At 40.6% G+C, this 22479-nt stretch overlaps 1 protein-coding gene across 4 annotated transcripts in view; it reads left to right on the top strand.

Annotated features, from left to right (window-relative positions):
• The window catches only part of camta1b (calmodulin binding transcription activator 1b), a 128895-nt gene that overhangs the window by 17323 nt on the left and 89093 nt on the right, over positions 1-22479 (top strand). For all 4 annotated transcript variants that reach the window (XM_082967457.1, XM_082967456.1, XM_082967454.1 and 1 more), the window contains exons 2-3: positions 5779-5874; positions 9467-9570. In XM_082967457.1, the coding sequence (XP_082823583.1) occupies positions 5779-5874; positions 9467-9570 (200 nt within the window). The remainder of the gene's footprint in view (positions 1-5778; positions 5875-9466; positions 9571-22479) is intronic.

Below are 22479 nucleotides of genomic sequence, written 5' to 3'. Positions count from 1 at the left end.
GGAAAAAAAAAAAAAGAAACACGTATACAAAAACGAACGAACAACACTAAACAGTCCCGTCAGGTGCTACATACACTAAACAGGAAAATAACTACCCACAATTCCCATTACCAAAACACCCCTATACATAGGACATTCAATCAGAGGCAACGAGGAACAGCTGCCTCCAATTGAAGGCCAAATCAATAAACTAAACATAGAACTAGAAAGACTAGACTAGAACATTAACCAAAACCCCGGAACACTCTAAACAAACACCCCTCTACAAAACACATAGCCCAACAAACCCCGAAACACTCTAAACAAATACCCCCTGCCACGTCCTGACCAAACTAATATAACAAATAACCCCTTTACTGGTCAGGCCGTGACAATAATAGCCAGTCTGTAGAATAATACCCAATAATAGACAGTCTGTAGAATAATACCCAATAATAGACAGTCTAGAATAATACCCAATAATAGCCAGTCTGTCGAATAATACCCAATAATAGACAGTCTGTAGAATAATACCCAATAATAGACAGTCTGTAGAATAATACCCAATAATAGACAGTCTGTAGAATAATACCCAATAATAGACAGTCTGTAGAATAATACCCAATAATAGACAGTCTGTAGAATAATACCCAATAATAGACAGTCTGTGGAATAATACCCAATAATAGACAGTCTGTAGAATAATACCCAATAATAGACAGTCTGTAGAATAATACCCAATAATAGACAGTCTGTAGAATAATACCCAATAATAGACAGTCTGTAGAATAATACCCAATTATAGACAGTCTGTAGAATAATACCCAACAATAGACAGTCTGTAGAATAATACCCAATAATAGACAGTCTAGAATAATACCCAATAATAGCCAGTCTGTAGAATAATACCCAATAATAGACAGTCTGTAGAATAATACCCAATAATAGACAGTCTGTAGAATAATGCCCAATAATAGACAGTCTGTAGAATAATACCCAATAATAGACAGTCTGTAGAATAATGCCCAATAATAGACAGTCTGTAGAATAATACCCAATAATAGACAGTCTGTAGAATAATACCCAATAATAGCCAGTCTGTAGAATAATACCCAATAATAGACAGTCTGTAGAATAATACCCAATAATAGACAGTCTGTAGAATAATACCCAATAATAGACAGTCTGTAGAATAATACCCAATAATAGACAGTCTGTAGAATAATACCCAATAATAGACAGTCTAGAATAATACCCAATAATAGACAGTCTGTAGAATAATACCCAATAATAGCCAGTCTGTAGAATAATACCCAATAATAGACAGTCTGTAGAATAATACCCAATAATAGACAGTCTGTAGAATAATACCCAATAATAGACAGTCTGTAGAATAATACCCAATAATAGACAGTCTAGAATAATACCCAATAATAGACAGTCTGTAGAATAATACCCAATAATTGCCAGTCTGTAGAATAATACCCAATAATAGCCAGTCTGTAGAATAATACCCAATAATAGCCAGTCTGTAGAATAATACCCAATAATAGACAGTCTAGAATAATACCCAATAATAGACATTCTAGAATAATACCCAATAATAGCCAGTCTGTAGAATAATACCCAATAATTGACAGTCTAGAATAATACCCAATAATTGACAGTCTGTAGAATAATACCCAATAATAGCCAGTCTGTAGAATAATACCCAATAATAGACAGTCTGTAGAATAATACCCAATAATAGACAGTCTGTAGAATAATACCCAATAATAGACAGTCTGTAGAATAATACCCAATAATAGACAGTCTGTAGAATAATACCCTATAATAGACAGTCTGTAGAATAATACCCAATAATAGACAGTCTAGAATAATACCCAATAATAGACAGTCTAGAATAACACCCAATAATAGACAGTCTGTAGAATAATACCCAATAATTGCCAGTCTGTAGAATAATACCCAATAATAGCCAGTCTGTAGAATAATACCCAATAATAGCCAGTCTGTAGAATAATACCCAATAATAGACAGTCTGTAGAATAATACCCAATAATAGACAGTCTAGAATAATACCCAATAATAGACAGTCTAGAATAATAACCAATAATAGACAGTCTGTAGAATAATACCCAATAATTGCCAGTCTGTAGAATAATACCCAATAATAGCCAGTCTGTAGAATAATACCCAATAATAGCCAGTCTGTAGAATAATACCCAATAATAGACAGTCTGTAGAATAATACCCAATAATAGACAGTCTGTAGAATAATACCCAATAATAGACAGTCTGTAGAATAATACCCAATAATAAAAAGTCTGTAGAATAATACCCAATAATAGACAGTCTGTAGAATAATACCCAATAATAGACAGTCTGTAGAATAATACCCAATAATAGACAGTCTAGAATAATACCCAATAATAGACAGTCTGTAGAATAATACCCAATAATTGCCAGTCTGTAGAATAATACCCAATAATAGCCAGTCTGTAGAATAATACCCAATAATAGCCAGTCTGTAGAATAATACCCAATAATAGACAGTCTGTAGAATAATACCCAATAATAGACAGTCTGTAGAATAATACCCAATAATAGACAGTCTAGAATAATACCCAATAATAGACAGTCTGTAGAATAATACCCAATAATAGCCAGTCTGTAGAATAATACCCAATAATAGCCAGTCTGTAGAATAATACCCAATAATAGCCAGTCTGTAGAATAATACCCAATAATAGACAGTCTAGAATAATACCCAATTATAGACAGTCTGTAGAATAATACCCAATAATAGACAGTCTGTAGAATAATACCCAATAATAGCCAGTCTGTAGAATAATACCCAATAATAGCCAGTCTGTAGAATAATACCCAATAATAGACAGTCTGTAGAATAATACCCAATTATAGACAGTCTGTAGAATAATACCCAATAATAGCCAGTCTGTAGAATAATACCCAATAATAGACAGTCTGTAGAATAATACCCAATAATAGACAGTCTGTAGAATAATACCCAATAATAGACAGTCTGTAGAATAATACCCAATAATAGACAGTCTAGAATAATACCCAATAATAGACAGTCTGTAGAATAATACCCAATAATTGCCAGTCTGTAGAATAATACCCAATAATAGCCAGTCTGTAGAATAATACCCAATAATAGACAGTCTGTAGAATAATACCCAATTATAGACAGTCTGTAGAATAATACCCAATAATAGACAGTCTGTAGAATAATACCCAATAATAGCCAGTCTGTAGAATAATACCCAATAATAGACAGTCTGTAGAATAATACCCAATAATAGACAGTCTGTAGAATAATACCCAATAATAGACAGTCTGTAGAATAATACCCAATAATAGACAGTCTGTAGAATAATACCCAATTATAGACAGTCTGTAGAATAATACCCAATAATAGACAGTCTGTAGAATAATACCCAATAATAGCCAGTCTGTAGAATAATACCCAATAATAGCCAGTCTGTAGAATAATACCCAATAATAGACAGTCTGTAGAATAATACCCAATTATAGACAGTCTGTAGAATAATACCCAATAATAGCCAGTCTGTAGAATAATACCCAATAATAGACAGTCTGTAGAATAATACCCAATAATTGACAGTCTGTAGAATAATACCCAATAATAGACAGTCTGTAGAATAATACCCAATTATAGACAGTCTGTAGAATAATACCCAATAATAGACAGTCTGTAGAATAATACCCAATAATAGCCAGTCTGTAGAATAATACCCAATTATAGACAGTCTGTAGAATAATACCCAATAATAGACAGTCTGTAGAATAATACCCAATAATAGACAGTCTAGAATAATACCCAATAATAGCCAGTCTGTAGAATAATACCCAATAATAGCCAGTCTGTAGAATAATACCCAATAATAGACAGTCTGTAGAATAATACCCAATAATAGACAGTCTGTAGAATAATACCCAATAATAGCCAGTCTGTAGAATAATACCCAATAATAGACAGTCTGTAGAATAACCCAATAATAGCCAGTCTGTAGAATAATACCCAATAATAGACAGTCTGTAGAATAATACCCAATAATAGACAGTCTGTAGAATAATACCCAATAATAGCCGGTCTGTAGAATAATACCCAATAATAGCCGGTCTGTAGAATAATACCCAATAATAGACGGTCTGTAGAATAACACCCAATAATAGACAGTCTGTAGAATAATACCCAATAATAGACAGTCTGTAGAATAACACCCAATAATAGACAGTCTAGAATAATACCCAATAATAGACAGTCTAGAATAATACCCAATAATAGACAGCCTGTAGAATAATACCCAATAATTGCCAGTCTGTAGAATAATACCCAATAATAGACAAAAGAAGGATATTACATATTTCTACCTTCTGTGTACTTATTCAGGATACATCACCATGAAGAGAATGATATTCATATCCAGAATGTTTTTTTACAACAGGCTTTATCTTCAAAGGGGTCGCTAGAAGCCTAATTGTAGGACAGACACACACACACACACACACACACACACACACACACACACACACACACACACACACACACACACACACACACACACACACACACACACACACACACACAGAGGGGGACAAACATAAATGCACACAGACACACTCACAAACATACGTAGCATACATAGCTACAGGCATTATGGAGGCCGTGGGTTGAGAGTCCCGTTGCGTAGAGAAACTCCAGCAGATCAGAGAGGAGGAGCCCACAGGCACATAAACATGGAGTACCTCCACCTCGCTACACACGCACGCAGGCAGACAGGCAGGCAGGCAGGCTCATCCTTGGGTGCCTGAAAGCCTCTAGCGATGTCTTGTTGCTCTACTATCTGACTTATGTAAAGCGAGGATGCTACTGTAATATACATTGAGTGTTCAAAACATTAGGAAAACCTTCCTAATATTGAGTTGCACTCCCCCCTTTAACCCTCAGAACAGCCTCAATTCATCGGGGCATGGACTACAAGGTGTTGAAAGCATTCCATAGGGATGCTGGCCCATGTTGACTCCAATGCTTCCCACAGTTGGGTCAAGTTGGCTGGATGTACTTTGGGTGGTGGACCATTCTTGATACACACAGGAAACTGTTGAGTGTGAAAAACCCAGCAGCATTGCAGTTCTTGACACACTCAAACCGGTGTGCCTGGCACCTACTACCATACCCCATTCAAAGGCACTTAAATGTTTTGTCTTGCCCATTCACCCTCTGAATGGCACACACACAATCCATGTCTCAATTGTCTCAAGGCTTAAAAATCATTTTTTAACCTGTCTCCTCCCCTTCATCTACACTGATTGAAGTGGATTTAACAGGTGACATCAATAAGGGATCATAGCTTTCACCTGGATTATCCTGGTCAGTCTATGTCATGTAAAGAGCAGGTGTTTTTAACGTTCCGTACACTCAGTGTAGATCAAGCTATAGATTAGAAGATGGCTGCTCTTACTGTTTGAATGGAAGAATGGATGTCACTGACATAATATGACCACTTCTTGCTGTAGTAAGTCTGTATCATAGCAACGGTGACCAGGGAACAGGGAAATTAAGAGATGAAAACAAAGCAGAAGTAGAAGTTGTTGAAGCCAATGGTCACAAGCCAATAGGAATATTCTGCCCAATTTCTCATTATTTCTTCTCCTCTCTCTACTTCTCTCTATCCCATATCTCTCTCTCTCTCTCTCTCTCTCTCTCTCTCTCTCTCTCTCTCTCTCTCTCTCTCTCTCTCTCTGTAGGGTTGAAAAGGATAAGGAATCCAGAGCGGATGATTAGAATCGCCGTGGGATACACAGGACATGCCCCTCCCAAGAGTGATGACACTGACACCAACGGTAAGGCAAACACACCCCAACACCGCATCACAGGACCCAACAGACGTGTGCTGCTTTTTGTAGGACGAGGTGACTGTGTGTTGAAAAGCCTTCTGGCTAAACAAGCTGGCAGCCGAGGCCTTATTCTCACCAGCTCTGTTACGAACCTCTTGTGGACAGATGTACTGTACATAAACATAACTGGTACTGTAGAATCTGTCACTATTCTATGGGATGCATGAGATAACAAGCAGCATTAGTTCTGGGTCTTGGGTTTTCGTCACTCCCAGATCCTAATCAAGCATCTGACCAAATTATCAGAGATTTTAGTTCTGGGTTAACTGAGATTACTCTGTTACAGATAATACACACATGCACACACTCACACACACGCACAGACACACACACACACACATTCTAAAGTGAGTCTCATTCTCATTCAACTCTGTTACAGATCATGTTTATTCATGCGTGCCGACGCAGAGCAGTGTGTGTGCGCACTCACACACACAGAGCTTATTTTAGGAGCAGAAGCTCATTGTCATGCCTAATCAATGCACAGAGCACTATCTATCCATACGGCATGGATCAGTGTTACTGGTGCTGGGAGAAACAGACCGTGGCTGGTTAAGAAAGAACTGGCTTTAACTGAGATGTATGAGAGAGAGACAGGGCGATCAAAGGTGTTTGTGTGTGTGTTTGTGTGTGTGTGTGTGTTTGTGTGTGTGTGTGTTTGTGTGTGTGTGTGTGTGTGTGTGTGTGTGTGTGGTGTGTGTGTGTGTGTGTGTGTGTGTGTGTGTGTGTGTGTGTGTGTGTGTTTCTTGTTCTAGTTTGGTGTGTGAGTGTATGTCTATTTGTGTGTCTGCATGTTTGTGTATGAGAGAGAGAGAGAGAGAGAGAGAGAGAGAGAGAGAGAGAGAGAGAGAGAGAGAGAGAGAGAGAGAGAGAGAGAGAGAGAGAGAGAGAGTGTACACACACGGGGTGAGGGCCGGGAATATCTGTAGTGTTAAGGGGAGCTATAAAGGTGATGAGTGCTTTGATTGGTTATTGATCCTAGAACAGGACAGCCATCCTAGTGTGTGTGTTTGAGAAGAGGCCCAGAAAGGGTTTTTGTGGGGAGGTTATTGATTTGTACTGTGTGTTTGTACTCTCCTTGTCTGCTCTCCTGATCTGTCCTGAGATACAACAGGGACAGGAGAGGACAGAGCGACAGAGACAGGAGAGGACAGAGCGACAGAGACAGGAGAGGACAGAGACAGGAGAAGACAGAGCGACAGAGACAGGAGAGGACAGAGACAGGAGAGGACAGAGACAGGAGAGGACAGAGACAGGAGAGGACAGAGCAACAGAGACAGCAGAGGACAGAGCAACAGAGACAGGAGAGGACAGAGACAGGAGAGGACAGAGCAACAGAGACAGGAGAGGACAGAGCAACAGAGACAGCAGAGGACAGAGCAACAGAGACAGGAGAGAACAGAGCAACAGAGACAGGAGATGACAGAGCAACAGAGACAGGAGATGACAGAGCAACAGAGACAGGAGAGGACAGAGCAACAGAGACAGGAGAGGACAGAGCAACAGGAGAGGACAGAGACAGAGACACATCAGAGCCCAGGGACATGAGAGGACAGCGAGACAGAGACAGGAGAGGACAAAGAGACTAGAGAGACAGAGACAGGAGAGGACAGAGAGACAGAGACACACCAGAGCCCAGGGACATGAGAGGACAGAGACAGGAGAGGACAAAGAGACCTGAGAGGACAGAGAGACAGACAATGACAGAGAGAGAGAGAGAGAGAGAGAGAGAGAGAGAGAGAGAGAGAGAGAGAGAGAGAGAGAGAGGGGTCAGGGACAGATGGAGCAGGGGATGGACTGGGGAGGAAAGAGGAATGGTGAGGGACAGGGAGAGGAGCAGAAAGGGAGGCTAAGGTTGTTGGTTTGAGAATCAGAGGGGAAGGCTTGGGCATGGAGGATGAATGATTCATTGATTCTTGAATTGTTTGGTTGGTTGATTGATCGATCACACCAACAATTCCTCATATCCCAGCATTCTCTCTGTTGTGGTATCCCAGCTGAGGATGACTTGAGGAAAGGTTTATCAGCAGAATCATGAATTAGCATGCACACCCATCCCTCTATCCCTCTCCTCATCCCCCCTTCTTCTTAATCTCCTCTCTCCCTGTCTTTTCCTTCCTTCCTTCCCCATTTCTCTGCCTCTTTTTGCACGCACATCTACCCCGAACTCTTCTCCTCCTCTCCCTCCTTCCCTCTCTCTCCTATATCTCCCCCTCTCTCTTCTTCCTTCCCCTCTATCTAGTTTCTGTGCAATGAGCCTTTCTTTCACATTCATTTTATTTAGAAAAGGGGGAAATATTACATTTCTCCTCAGTACTGGGATAAATGTTTTTATTTATTTAACACCCCTACTCTTAAAATAAGTGCCATGGGATCTTTAGTGACCACAGAGAGTCAGGACACCGTTGAATGTCCCATCCAAAAGACAGCACCCTACACAGGGCAATGTCCACAATCACTGCCCTGGGATACTTTTTTGACCAGAGAAAAGAGTGCCTCCTACTGGTCCTCTAACACCACTTCCAGCGGCATCTGGTCTCCCATCCAGGGACTGACCAGGACCAACACTGCTTAGATTCAGAGGCAAGCCAGCAGTGGGAGGGATGCAGGGTGGTATGCTGCTGTAAGAGTTGCATTTGAGCGTTTTTATTCTGGAAAGTTTTATAATTAACTGACAGCCTCACAGGGGTATTGGGATTTTTCAGTAATACATGTGGAAATGACAGTTTTAGAAGGTAAAATATTAATCAACTAATGGATGGGGAATGTGCAGTGTGCTGGACGTTCATTTGTAGCATATTTGATTCTTATATAGGTACCAATAAAGATGCTGTTCAGATGGAAGTGTGTGTCTGGGATTGCCATGGGAATTTGTTGGTGGTAGGATCTTTCTGGAAAGTCCCAAGGGAGATATAAACTTAGGTGGTCCACACGCACACAACCACGCACATGAGATGTATGAGTGTGTGTGCTTGCATGCATATGGTGGGTGTGTTTGATCGCCGGTTTCATGTGGGTTTTCTAGTGCATTTCAAAGGCAGGGCCCTGATGAGAATTCCTCTGATCAGTGGTCGGAACATCGGGGACACTGGGCGGGATGTGTGTGTGTGTGTGTGAAGGAGAGGATTTAAACACTGATTGGCATTCATAGCAGTGAGTCCGGAGTGCTGCTAAATAAGAAATTAGGCTTTACCTAAGCCAGCGCCATTCAGCTGTTTGAAATTCTGTCTTCTCAGGGCTTCTATTAATAAATGCATAATTGATTAGGGTGAGCATACGTGCCTGAACACACTCTCACTGTCTCTATCACTATCTATCTATACCCCCCCTCTCTCTCTCACACACATACACACATTGTGTCAGCGTGTGTGCATGAGCATGTTCAGGAGTCTCACGTCTCCTGGGTTAAACAGAGGTCCTTCACTCAAACTCAGTCAATAACCCGTCTGTCTGTCTGTCTGTCTGTCTGTCTGTCTGTCTGTCTGTCTGTCTGTCTGTCTGTCTGTCTGTCTGTCTGTCTGTCTGTCTGTCTGTCTAGGTGAGCCTGGCCAGTTGAAGATCTACCTACCTAAGAAGCTGTTGGAGTGTTTGCCCAAATGTTCCTCTCTGCCCAAGGAGCGCCACCGCTGGAACACCAATGAGGTGAGAGAGCACTTAGGATGACCCAATAATAGGTTGCGCCTAGTCCAAGGACTTGGATGGATTAGGGCCTCTGTGTAGCAGTGTTTGAGTGTGGTGACCTCTAGCCTCTTCCATAAGTTATCATCTCCCTTCACTATTCCAGTGGATGGGTTTCCACGTGTAGTTCTGAAGAAAACTATTGTGCTGGGCCCACTTGTGGTTTGCTATTATTTCTGTTTTGATTGTGGATAGAGACTGAGGCGTGTGTGTTATTGATCTAGGACAGTGGTTCCCAAACTTTTTATAGTCCCGTACCCCTTCAAACATTCAACCTCCAGCTGCATATCCCCTCTAGCACTAGGGTCAGCACACTCGCAAATGTTGATTTTTGCCATCATTATAAGCCTGCCACACGCACACTATACGATACATTTATTAAACATTAGAATGAGTGAGTTTTTGTCACAACCCGGCTCATGGGGAAGTGACAAAGAGCTCATATAGGACCAGGGCACAAATAATAATCTAATAATAATCAATCATTTTGCTCTTTATTTAGCCATCTTACGTATACAACTTTATTTGTTCATTGAAAATTGTGAATAACTCACCACAGGTTAATGAGAAGGGTGTGCTTGAAAGGATGCACATAAGTCTGCAATGTTTGGGCTCTGAGTGGTGCAGTGGTCTAAGACACTGCATCTCAGTGCAAGAAGCGTCACTGCAGTACCTGGTTTGAATCCAGGCTGCATCACATCTGGCCTTGATTGGGAGTCCCATAGGGTGACACACAATTGGCCCAGTGTCATCCGGGGTAGGCTGTCATTGTAAATAAGAATGTGTTCTTATCTGACTTGCCTAGTTACATTTTTAAAAGTTGGGTTGTATCGGAGAGAGTCTTAACATTGTGATTTGCCAAGGCAGGATAATCTGAGCGCAGCCCAATCCGAAAATCTGGCAGTGGCTTCTGATTAAATTCAATTTTCACAGAACCGCTTGTTGCAACTTCGATGAGGCTCTCTTGTTCAGATATCGGTAAGTGGACTGGAGGCAGGGCATGAAAGGGATAACAAATCCAGTTGTTTGTGTCATCTGTTTCAGGAAAGTACCTGCGTAATTGAGCACCTAACTCACTCAGGTGTTTCGCAATATCATATTTGACATTGTCCATAAGCTTGAGTTCATTTGCACACAAAATATCATACAATGATGGAAAGACCTGTGTGTCCATTATAATGCAGACAGAGAAGAGCTCCAACTTCTTAATCATAGTCTCAATTTTGTCCAGCACATTGAATATAGTTGCGGAGAGTCCCTGTAATCCTAGATTCAGATCATTCAGGCGAGAAAAAACATCACCCAGATAGGCCAGTCGTGTGAGAAACTCATCATCATGCAAGCAGTCAGACAAGTGAAAATTATGGTCAGTAAAGAAAACTAAGCTAGTCTCTCAATTTAAAAAAGCATGTAAATACTTGATAACCCCTTGATAACCAGTGCACTTCTGTATGTTGTTAAAGCGTTACATGGTCGCTGCCCATATCATTGCATAGTTGTAACGGTTGTCGTACTGGAGAGAAGACCGAGGCACAGCGGGTTGCGTGCTCATCATGATAATTTAGTCAATACATGTGAACACGAAAAAACAATAAACAAAAGAGAACGACAGACCGACAGTTTTACAGGCTAGGTACTTACATACAGCAGTGCAAAATCAACTACCCACCAAATAACCAAACCAAACACACACCTCTATATAGGACTCTCAATCAGAGGCAACTAGAAACACCTGCCTCCAATTGAGAGTCCAACACCCAATCCTAAACATAGAAAAACTAAACTAGACAGAACATAGAAATGCATACACAACACAAACCCTCTGCCACGCCCTGACCAAAACTAATACAATTACTCCCTCTGCTGGTCAGGACGTGACAATAGTGCAGAAAATACACAAGAGTTCAGGGGCCTTGCTTTAACAAAGTTAACCATTTTCACTGTAGTGTCCACAACTTCTTTCAAGCTGTCAGGCATTCCCTTGGCAGCAAGAGCCTCTCAGTGGATGCTGCAGTGTACCTAAGTGGCGTCGGGAGCAACTGCTTGCACGCACGTTACCACTCTACTATGTCTCCCTGTCAACCCAGCTTTTACGCCATCAGTACACATATCAACACATCTTGACCACCAAAGTCCATTTGATGTCACAAAGCTGTCCAGTACTTTAAAAATATCCTCTCCTGTTGTCCTGGTCTCCAGTGGACTGCAGAAGAGGATGTCTTCTTTAATTGACCCCCCATAAACACAACGAACATATACCAGGAGCTGTGCCAGGCCCGCCACGTCTGTTGACTCATCCAGCTGTAACGCATAGAATTCACTGGCTTGTATGCGAAGCAGTAATTGCTTCAAAACATCTCCTGCCATGTCACTGATGTGTCGTGAAACAGTGTTGTTTGATGAAGTCATTGTCTGTATAGTTTTTTTTTGTCCTTTTCCTCCAGCATTGTCCCAGCCATATCCGCGGCAGCTGGAAGAATTAAGTCCTCCACAATAGTATGGGGCTTGCCTGTCCTTGCCACTCGGTAGCTCACCATATAAGATGCTTCTAGCCCCTTCTTGTTAATGGTATCTGTTGCTTTTATACATGTCTTACTACTCAAAAGTCGTCTTAATTCTCAATCAAAAAACTCCTGTGGCTTATTTCTCAAATTGCCTTGTTTTGTTTCTAAATGTCTGCGCAAGAGAGAAGGTTTCATCGAGTTGTGAGATAGTACTTTTGCACATACAGTTGAAGTCAGAAGTTTACATACACTTAGGTTGGTGTCATTAAAACTTGTTTTTCAACCACTCCACAAAGTTCTTGTTAACAAACTATAGTTTTGGCAAGTCGGTTAGGACATCTACTTTGTGCTTGACACAAGTCATTTTTCCAACAATTGTTTACAGACAGATTATTTCACTTGTAATTCACTGTATCAAAATTCCAGTGGGTCAGAAGTTTACATACACTAAGTTGACTGTTTCTTTAAACAGCTTGGAAAATTCCAGAAAATGATGTCATGGCTTTAGAAGCTTCTGATAGGCTAATTGACATAATTTGAGTCAGTTGGAGGTGTACCTGTGGATGTATTTTAAGGCCTACCTTCAAACTCAGTGCCTCTTTGCTTGACATCATGGGAAAATCAAAAGAAATCAGCCAAGACCTCAGAAAAGAATTGTAGACCTCCACAAGTCTGGTTCATCCTTGGGAGCAATTTCCAAATGCTTGAAGGTACCACATTAATCTGTACAAACAATAGTACGCAAGTATAAACACCATGGGACCATGCAGCCGTCATACCGCTCAGGAAGGAGACGTGTTCTGTCTCCTAGAGATTAACTTACTTTGGTGCCAAAAAGTGCAAATCAATCCCAGAACAACAGCAAAAGACCTTGTGAAGATGCTGGAGGAAATAGGTACAAAAGTATCTATATCCACAGTAAAACGAGTCCTATATCGACATAACCTGAAAGGCTACTCAGCAAGGAAGAAGCCACTGCTCCAAAACCGCCATAAAAAAGCCAGACAACGGTTTGCAACTGCAAATGGGGACAAAGATCGTACTTTTTGGAGAAATGTCCTCTGGTCTGATAATGACCATCGTTATATTTGGAGGAAAAAGGGGGAGGCTTGCAAGCCGAAGAACACCATCCCAACCATGAAGCACAGGGGTGGTAGCATCATATTGTGGGGATGTTTTGCTGCAGGAGGGACTGGTGCACTTCACAAAATAGAAGGCATTATGAGGATGGGAAATTATGTGGATATATTGAAGCAACATCTCAAGACATCAGTCAGGAAGTTAAAGCTTGGTCGCAAATGGGTCTTCCAAATGGACAATGACCCCAAGCATACTTCCAAAGTTGTGGAAAAATGGCTTAAGGCCAACAAAGTCAACGTATTGGAGTGGCAATCACAAAGCCCTGACTTCAATCCCATAGAAAATTGGTGGGCAGAACTGAAAAAGCGTGTGCGAGCAAGGAGGCCTACAAACCTGACTCAGTTACACCAGCTCTGTCAGGAGGAATGGGCCAAAGTTCACCCAATTTATTGTGGGAAGCTTGTGGAAGGCTACCCGAAACGTTTGACCCAAGTTAAAGAATTTAAAGGCAATGCTACCAAATACTAATTGAGTGTATGTAAACTTCTGACCCACTGGGAATGTGATGAAAGAAATAAAAGCTGAAATAAATCATTCTCTCTACTATTATTCTGACATTTCACATTCTTAAAATAAAGTGGTGATCCTAACTGACCTAAAACAGGACATTTTTACTAGGATTAAATGTCAGGAATTGTGAAAAACTGAGTTTAAATGTATTTGGCTAAGGTGTATGTAAACTTCCGACTTCAACTGTATAGCACACTGTGGCTGAGGAAAGGCACTCCTCCCAATATAAGTGAACCCCAAATAAATGTAGTTATTATCATATTTGCTCCTCTTTAATGGTCCAACGTCCCTGTCTGTTCTGTGCTTTCCCGGGTAAGGGGGCAGTAGATCTTCAGCTGCATCAGATTCACAACTGTCAGTGTCTGTGCTAGCTGAGCTAACAACAAATGTAGAATTACTGATGCTAGCATTGGATGTGCTCGTGGAAGCAGAACAACTTGTGTCGACAGTTGCAGGTGTAGTACTGCTGGCAGTAGCAGTACTACCAGTAGAGTTGCTATGTGTCTCTATGGACACGGGCCTTACTAAATGGACTGTTTGAAAATGTGAAGAAAAGTGTAAAAAAAGATATATATATTTTTTTAATGTGAATCACATTTTTATTTGGCGTACCCCCGACGGCATTGCGTGTACCCAAGTACCCCATTTTGGGAATACCTGATCTAGGAGATGTGCATTCATTACTATGCGATGTAAAGCTTATTTGACTTGTGGTTTCTCCTCTGATGCAATTCATTACATTTTTCATGCGATCTGTCTCAGTGAAGGACAAACAGCATATCTGCAGCCTACAGAACAGAGCACTCACTGGAATCAAGTGTGTGTGTCTGTGTGTGTGCTTGCATGTGTGTATGTGGTTCCGAATTGAGAGCAGTTTGTGATCTTTCAGTGCTGAGATTTTTGTGTAGGAAACACAGAGTCGAGAGTATGCGTGAAGACAGACCCTCTCCTCTCTCATTGTCTCTTTCTCCTTCTGTGTGTGTTTGATGATGGAGTGAAGGCTCAGTTCAGGGGAAGGTTGGGTGTCCCTGGGAGGATTCCTTCAAAGCTCATCTGTTTCATCAGAGGCCTAAAGTTTCCTGAATACTTAAACACCCCATAGTGTCAGTCTCCCCTTTGTCCTTTATAGGCATCCTCCTGTTTCTGTGTTTGAGGGAGAGAGAGACATGGAGAGAGAATGTGTGTTTATGTATGTGTTTGTGATTGTGTATGTCATTTAAGTGATAATGCCAGAGAAGCCGGTGTTTGGAGGATATATTGGCACGGGTATTGTTTGTCTCAGGCCGGCAAACCATGCCAATATATCTTCCTGTAGTAACAGAGCTGTGAGTCGGGAAGCAGGTGCAGGTGAAATGTTTAATAAAACAACAAAACCAGTAACGAGCCAAATCCATAAGGCTACACGCCGGTAAACAAGAGCAATACCAACTGGTTAGGAAACATAAGGGAGTGACATATAAAGGGGAGGAAATAATGAAGGTAATGAAGTCCAGGTGTGAATCATAATGATTAACATGTTTGCGTAATGATGAATCCCAGGACCAGTGGTTAGTATTCTGGTAATGTCATATGCCGGAGAGGAGGAGCAGGAGAAGATGTGACACTTCCAAACATATTCATATTTTCATTAAAAACTTTATTTTGATGAATTTATTCATACTATTTCATCCTTTCACAAGATATCGTCCCGAAAGAAATCTAGGGTTTCTACCGAAGCCAACTGGTCGTTCGTTCTATTGGTTCGGTTGCCAGAGACGCGACCCAGTCGTTCAGTCTTTTTGTTCTGTATCTATGGCTGCGACCCAGTCGTTCAGTCTTTTTGTTCTGTATCTATGGCTGCGACCCAGTCGTTCAGTCTTTTTGTTCTGTATCTATGGCTGCGACCCAGTCGTTCAGTCTTTTTGTTCTGTATCTATGGCTGCGACCCAGTCGTTCAGTCTTTTTGTTCTGTATCTATGGCCGCGACCCAGTCGTTCAGTCTTTTTGTTCTGTATCTATAGACGCGACCCAGTCGTTCAGTCTTTTTGTTCTGTATCTATGGCCGCGACCCAGTCGTTCAGTCTTTTTGTTCTGTATCTATAGATGCGACTCAGTCATTCGTTCTAAATGTTCCATTGCCATACTGGCTGTCAACGTTCTTATCTCTTGCTTGCTAGCTAGCTAACTACGGCTAACTTATAGTCATGTCAAACAATGTAGACAGAATAACAACAGTAGCTGCATTTGTTTAAGCTGTTTTCTAGTGACATTTATTGGACACATCCATAACAATGAGCTAATGAGGTACGATTTCACCTGGCATAGAAAATGTGCTCTCTCGTCAGGACACTGTTGTTCAGAGGAGCTAGCCAACAACACAGCTAACACAATCACTTCAAACTGAAGATGGGAAGACTGCAAACTAGCTGCACTTCATTTCGTTTGATCTTTTTTCAATTGACATTTCTTTATATATATCCATAAAAATTATGCCAGCTGATTCATGATTTCAACTGGCGGAGAAACGCTGCCTGCCTTTCTCTCTCGTCCCGACTTCGAGATCGAATTTGAATATTGAAACAATGTTGCAAATGTCGAAGAGACAGACAGCAAGGTTTATACTAGGAACCTAGCCCACAATGTCTGCTGTGTGGATCGAGCAGTCAAGAAGTTGAGCAGTCATTTGAAAGAATAAGAACATTTCAGCAAGACAACTCAAAGGTGAAACCCATTAACACCAAGATAATGGAATTCATTGCCCTTAACAATCAACCGTTCTCTATCGTGGGTGATGTTGGCCTTCACCGACTGGTCGAGCACCGGTACACACTACCAAGGGTGCTATTTTTCAGATGTTGACCTACCGGAGTTACACAGTAATAGCGTCACTTTTATTAGATTCAAAACATACATACTATGGAACGCCGTTTGGGTATTTGCATGTCAAAAAGATACAGTAGCACTGTCAAAGCTATACAAAAAATTCTGTAAACACCGGTTGTGTTTACGATGTGTTTACAATACCGCGTTGGTAATAAAGCATAATTTGTTCGACCGCAACTTCTGAGGTAGCTAGCTTTAGCTTGGTACCTAGCTATCACCAATACAACCTGCCTGAAAACAATGACCAGTAGAAACTGCAGTCATTTTCATTATTCTTACGTAAATGCCAACAAAATAACTTTGTGTGTGTGTGTGTGTGTGTGTGTGTGTGTGTGTGTGTGTGTGTGTGTGTGTTCGTGCGTGCGTGCGTGCGTGCGTGTGTACCCTTTATTTAACTAGGCAAGTCAGTTAAGATCAAATTCTTATTTACAATGACGGCCTACCCAGGCCAAACCCGGATGACGCTGGGCCAATTGGGCACCGCCCTATGGGACTCCCAATCACGGCCAGATTTGATGCAGCCTGGATTCAAACCAGGGACTGTAGTTACGCCTCTTGCACTGAGATGCCGTGCCTTAGACCGATCCGTCCATGTGTGTGTGTTAACTATTTAACTGTACTAGAATTCTTAAAAGGCCGCTAAAATTTTAAATATCGGTTATCGGTATCGTGTTTTGTTTTTGGCAAGGAAAATATCGGATATCGGTATCGGGCAAAATCATATCGGTGCATCACTAGTTTATACAAAGGAATGTGAGATAATGTCTAGATGCTTTTTATAGTGGAGGTCAAGTTTATAACTTGCCTGGCTGGGCTGATGAGACAGTGGATTGCGCTGTCAGATGGAACAGAGTAAATAGGCATTTTAACACCATAGATTTAGCCGGTGGTAACTTGTGGATAAGACACCGCTGGAATGCACTTTTAACCAATCAGCCTTCAGGATTAGACCCACCCATTGTATAAATCAGGCATAACTGATGCACCAAAGCATTATATACCTCTCCTCCAAATGGTTCTGTCTGAATGTGATTTGGAGGGAATCTCACAGATAGGTTCTGCCGATAATTTAGCCTGCTTCTAAATCCTACTAGTACTGTGTGTGTGTGTGTGTGTGTGTGTGTGTGTGTGTGTGTGTGTGTGTGTGTGTGTGTGTGTGTGTGTGTGTGTGTGTGTGTGTGTGTTAGCTTATAATTCATCATTGTGCTAAATGCCCCAGCTAGCACATACTGCAATGTTCTGAGAACCATGTTTCTTAGAGCTTGGTGAGAGCGTGTTTGTCCTATGATTATTTTGCATACAACCTTCCCCCAATGTTCTGGAATAGTGTAAGATAATGAGCTAGCACATAACGTTCTGAGAACCCTATGTTTCTTAAGTGGGAATTTCAGGTCTTCAGTATAACGTTTCCTATAGGTTTCCCCATGGTTCTATTTAAAGGAACGTTCTCAAATTGTTCCAAGAATATTAAGAAACAACGTTCTTCTATGGGAATTTCAGTACTTCAACGTTTTCTACTGTTTTCGTCATGGTTTTATTTAAAGTCATGTTCTCAGAACGTTCAGAGAACGTTAAGAATCAATGTTCTTCTATGGGAATTTCAGTACTTCAGCATAACGTTTCTTCAGGTTTCCTCCTGGTTCTATTTAAAACGTTCCATTAAAACCATAAGAAAACATTACTAACATTCATAGTATGTTCTAAGAATGTTATTTATAAACATATGCATTCCGTTTTCAGCATCAACAAAACTCTCTCTATCCTCTATATTGTTAAGTGTGTTTTGGTGTGTTGGATGCGCCCACTAATTGGCCCTACCTGATCTAAATGAGTGCTTGTTTCTTTTGAAATGGGATCGGTTTGAATAGACTCAAATGAACAGCTTCGTATGAGTTCCCAGAACATGCTAAATGTTCCCTTCCGTTCTCAGAACGTTTAAAAAAACGTTCAGTTTTATTGTTCAGGAAATGTATGGCTTCGTTCCCAGAACCAATGGGAAACCAAAAACGTACATTTCCATAACATCCAAGGAACCACATGTGCTAGCTGGGGCTGCTAATACAGCATGGTGATGACTTATTGATAAAAGGCCAGTCATGTGTGTGTGTGTGTGTGTGTGTGTGTGTGTGTGTGTGTGTGTGTGTGTGTGTGTGTGTGTGTGTGTGTGTTTCATTTCAACCTGCACCGTGATCCAAGTTTTAGAGAGAATCTTAGTGATCCTCTCTCTCTCTTGCTCTCTCTTTAGCTTTTCTGTATTTTCTTTTGCACTCGGTCTTCATCTCTATCCGTCTCTACCTCCTCACCCTCTATGACCTTTTTCACATTGACGATAACAAAGGGACATTTTAGAGAGGTTCTGGAGAGACAATACTGTTGTGTAAACTTGCCAAATGATCACGTCTCAAGCGCTACCTCCAGAGGTCGTGTATGACACGCGCCCTACAGTTACCCCTATCCGGGCAGGTCAGTGTGAACAGAATTCTCCTCATATTTAAGACTTGTTTTATTGAGTTTAACATGAAATTGCAGTAATAGCATGTTACATTCAGAAATTGTAGCAGTAACTGAGCCACATAGAACTATGGAAGCCCATTCCCCTAACATTTGTTTTAGGTCGATAGGTTTACTATCTCAACTTTGAGATATGTAAGAAAACATTTTGAGATAGTACAAATAGAAGATGTATAACATTGTTTGGTGATGTCAGAGGTGGCACCACAAGGGAAATTGTTTTCCTGGGACCCAGAGTAAAAAATAAATAAAGGTTTTATATGGGCCATGATGGACTAGATTTTTTCTAGACAGGTCATACAGTATGGTTTGAAAGAAAAAACTCCTGGATAAATTCCTGGTCCTAGGGATAACTACATAACAATCCTGTCATACTTGTCCTTATCCTGTTAGGGACAGACGTTCCGCTAGCAGAACGCCTCACCAATATCCAATAGTATAGCGTGGCGCGAAATACAAACACCTAAAAAATGCTATAACTTGAATTTCTCAAACATATGACTATTTTACACCATTTTAAAGATAAGACTCTCGTTAATCTAACCACACTGTCCGATTTCAAAAAGGCTTTACAACGAAAGCAAAACATTAGATTATGTCAGGATTATACCCTCCCAAAAATAATCACACAGCCATTTTCAAAGCAAGCATATATGTCACAAAAACCAAAACCACAGCTAAATGCAGCACTAACCTTTGATGATCTTCATCAGATGACACTCCTAGGACATTATGCTATACAATACATGCACGTTTTGTTCAATCAAGTTCATATTTATATCAAAAACAACTTTTTACATTAGCATGTGATGCTCAGAACTAGCATACCCACCGCAAACTTACGGTGAATTTACTAAATTACTCACGATAAACATTGACAAAAAACATAACAATTATTTTAAGAATTATAGATACAGAACTCCTTTATGCAATCGTGGTGTCCGATTTTAAAATAGCTTTTCGGTGAAAGCACATTTTACAATATTCTGAGTACATAGCCCGGCCATCACGGCTAGCTATTTTGACACCCACCAAGTTTGGCACTCACCAAACTCAGATTTACTATAAGAAAAATTGGATTACCTTTGCTGTTCTTCATCAGAATGCACTCCCAGGACTTCTACTTCAACAACAAATGTTGTTTTGGTTCAAAATAATCCATAGTTATATTGAAATAGCTCCGTTTTGTTTGTGCGTTCAGGTAACTATCCGAAGGGTGACGCACCGGCGCGTTTCGTGACCAAAAAATTCTAAATATTCCATTACCGTACTTCGAAGCATGTCAAATGCTGTTTAAAATAAATTTGTATGCGATTTTTCTCGTAAAATAGCGATAATATTCCAACCGGGAGACGTTGTATTCGTTCAAACAGTGAAAGAAAAAAATGGAGTCGTCTCGTGCATGCGCACGCAAGTGTCATTGTCCTCAGAAGGACCACTCACAAAAACCCCTGCTGTTTTTCACCCAGAGACTGCAGAGCTATCATTCCACTTTCTGGTGCCTTCCTAGAGCCAATGGAAGCCTTAGAAAATGTCACGTTACAGCAGAGATGCTGTATTTTTGATAGAGAGGCTACAGAAGGACAAGAAATGAGCAGACAGGGCACTTCCTGTATAGAATCTTCTCAGGTTTTTGCCTGCCATATGAGTTCTGTTATACTCACAGACACCATTCAAACAGTTTTAGAAACTTTAGAGTGTTTTCTATCCAAATCTACTAATTATATGCATATTCTAGTTTCAGTGCAGGAGTAGTAACCAGATTAAATTGGGTACGTTTTTTATCCGGCCGTGCAAATACTGCCCCCTAGCCCCAACAGGTTTTAACACTCAAGATTTGGGACTTCAAGAAGTATGGAGAACAACACATTCTAATGAAAGGGGCTATTATTTTTATTATGTACACAAATCCTATTCAAGAATATACTTTTTTGTTCCATAATAATTTTTTCTCCAAGATTTCAAGTTGTTTATTTTCCTAGAATTGTATCTGACCCCTCTGCCCTGTTTTTTTCCCCAATGAATTTGAAGGACCTCCTATGACACCACCATCTTGGAGATTCAACATATAGCTCCTAGCAAATCATCAATTATTGATTATGTTAATAATCACTTCCATTTTTTATTTGAAGTACACCGGAACACAGCAGTATGCCCTTTAATGGTCTGGGATACCCTGAAGCCTGTACAGTGCCTTGCAAAAGTATTCATCCCCCTTGGCGTTTTTCCTATTTTGTTGCGTTACAACCTGTAATTTAAATGGATTTTTATTTGTATTTCGTGTAATGGACATACACAAAATAGTCCAAATTGATGAAGTGAAATGAAAGAAATTACTTGTTTACATATTATTTATTTTTTTATAAAAATGGAAAAGTGGTGCCTGCATATGTATTCACACCTTTGCTATGAAGCCCCTAAATAAGATCTGGTGCAATCAATTACCTTCAGAAGTCACATAATTTGTTGAAGTCCACTTGTGTGCAATCTAAGTGTCACAGGATCTCAGTATATACAGTTGAAGTCGGAAGTTTACATACACTTAGGTTGGAGTCATTAAAACTCATTTTTCAACCACTCCACAAATTTCTCGTTAACAAACTCTAGTTTTGGCAAGTCGTTTAGGACATCTACTTTGTGCATGACACAAGTAATTTTTCCAACAATTGTTTACAGACAGATTATTTCACTTATAATTCACTGTATCACAATTCCAGTGGGTTAGAAGTTAACATACACTAAGTTGACTGTGCCTTTAAACAGCTTGGAAACTTCCAGAAAATGATGTCATGGCTTTAGAAGCTTCTGATAGGCTAATTGACATCATTTGAGTCAATTGGAGGTGTACCTGTGGATGTATTTTAAGGCCTACCTTCAAACTCAGTGCCTCTTTGCTTGACATCATGGGAAAATCAAAAGAAAAGACCTCAGAAAAAAAATTCCAAATGCTTGAAGGTACCACATTCATCTGTACAAACAGTAGTATGCAAGTATAAACACCATGGGACCACGCAGCCGTCATACCGCTCAGGAAGGAGACGCATTCTGTCTCCCAGAGATTAACTTACTTTGGTGCCGAAAAGTGCAAATCAATCCCAGAACAACAGCAAAGGACCTTGTGAAGATGCTGGAGGAAAGGGGTCGAAAAGTATCTATATCCACAGTAAAACGAGTCCTATATCGACATAACCAGAAAGGCCGCTCAGCAAGAAAGGAGCCACTGTTCCAAAACCGCCATAAAAAAGCCAGACTACGGTTTGCAACTGCACATGGGGACAAAGATCGTACTTTCTGGAGAAATGTCCTCTGGTCTGATGAAACAAAAATAGAACTGTTTGGCCATAAT

The sequence above is a fragment of the Salmo salar genome, chromosome 22 (assembly GCF_965601325.2).
Source record: "Salmo salar chromosome 22, fSalSal1, whole genome shotgun sequence".
Lineage (NCBI taxonomy): Eukaryota > Metazoa > Chordata > Actinopteri > Salmoniformes > Salmonidae > Salmo > Salmo salar.
The sequence above is the reverse complement of the archived record's forward strand: the minus strand, read 5'-3'. Positions and strand labels throughout refer to the sequence as shown.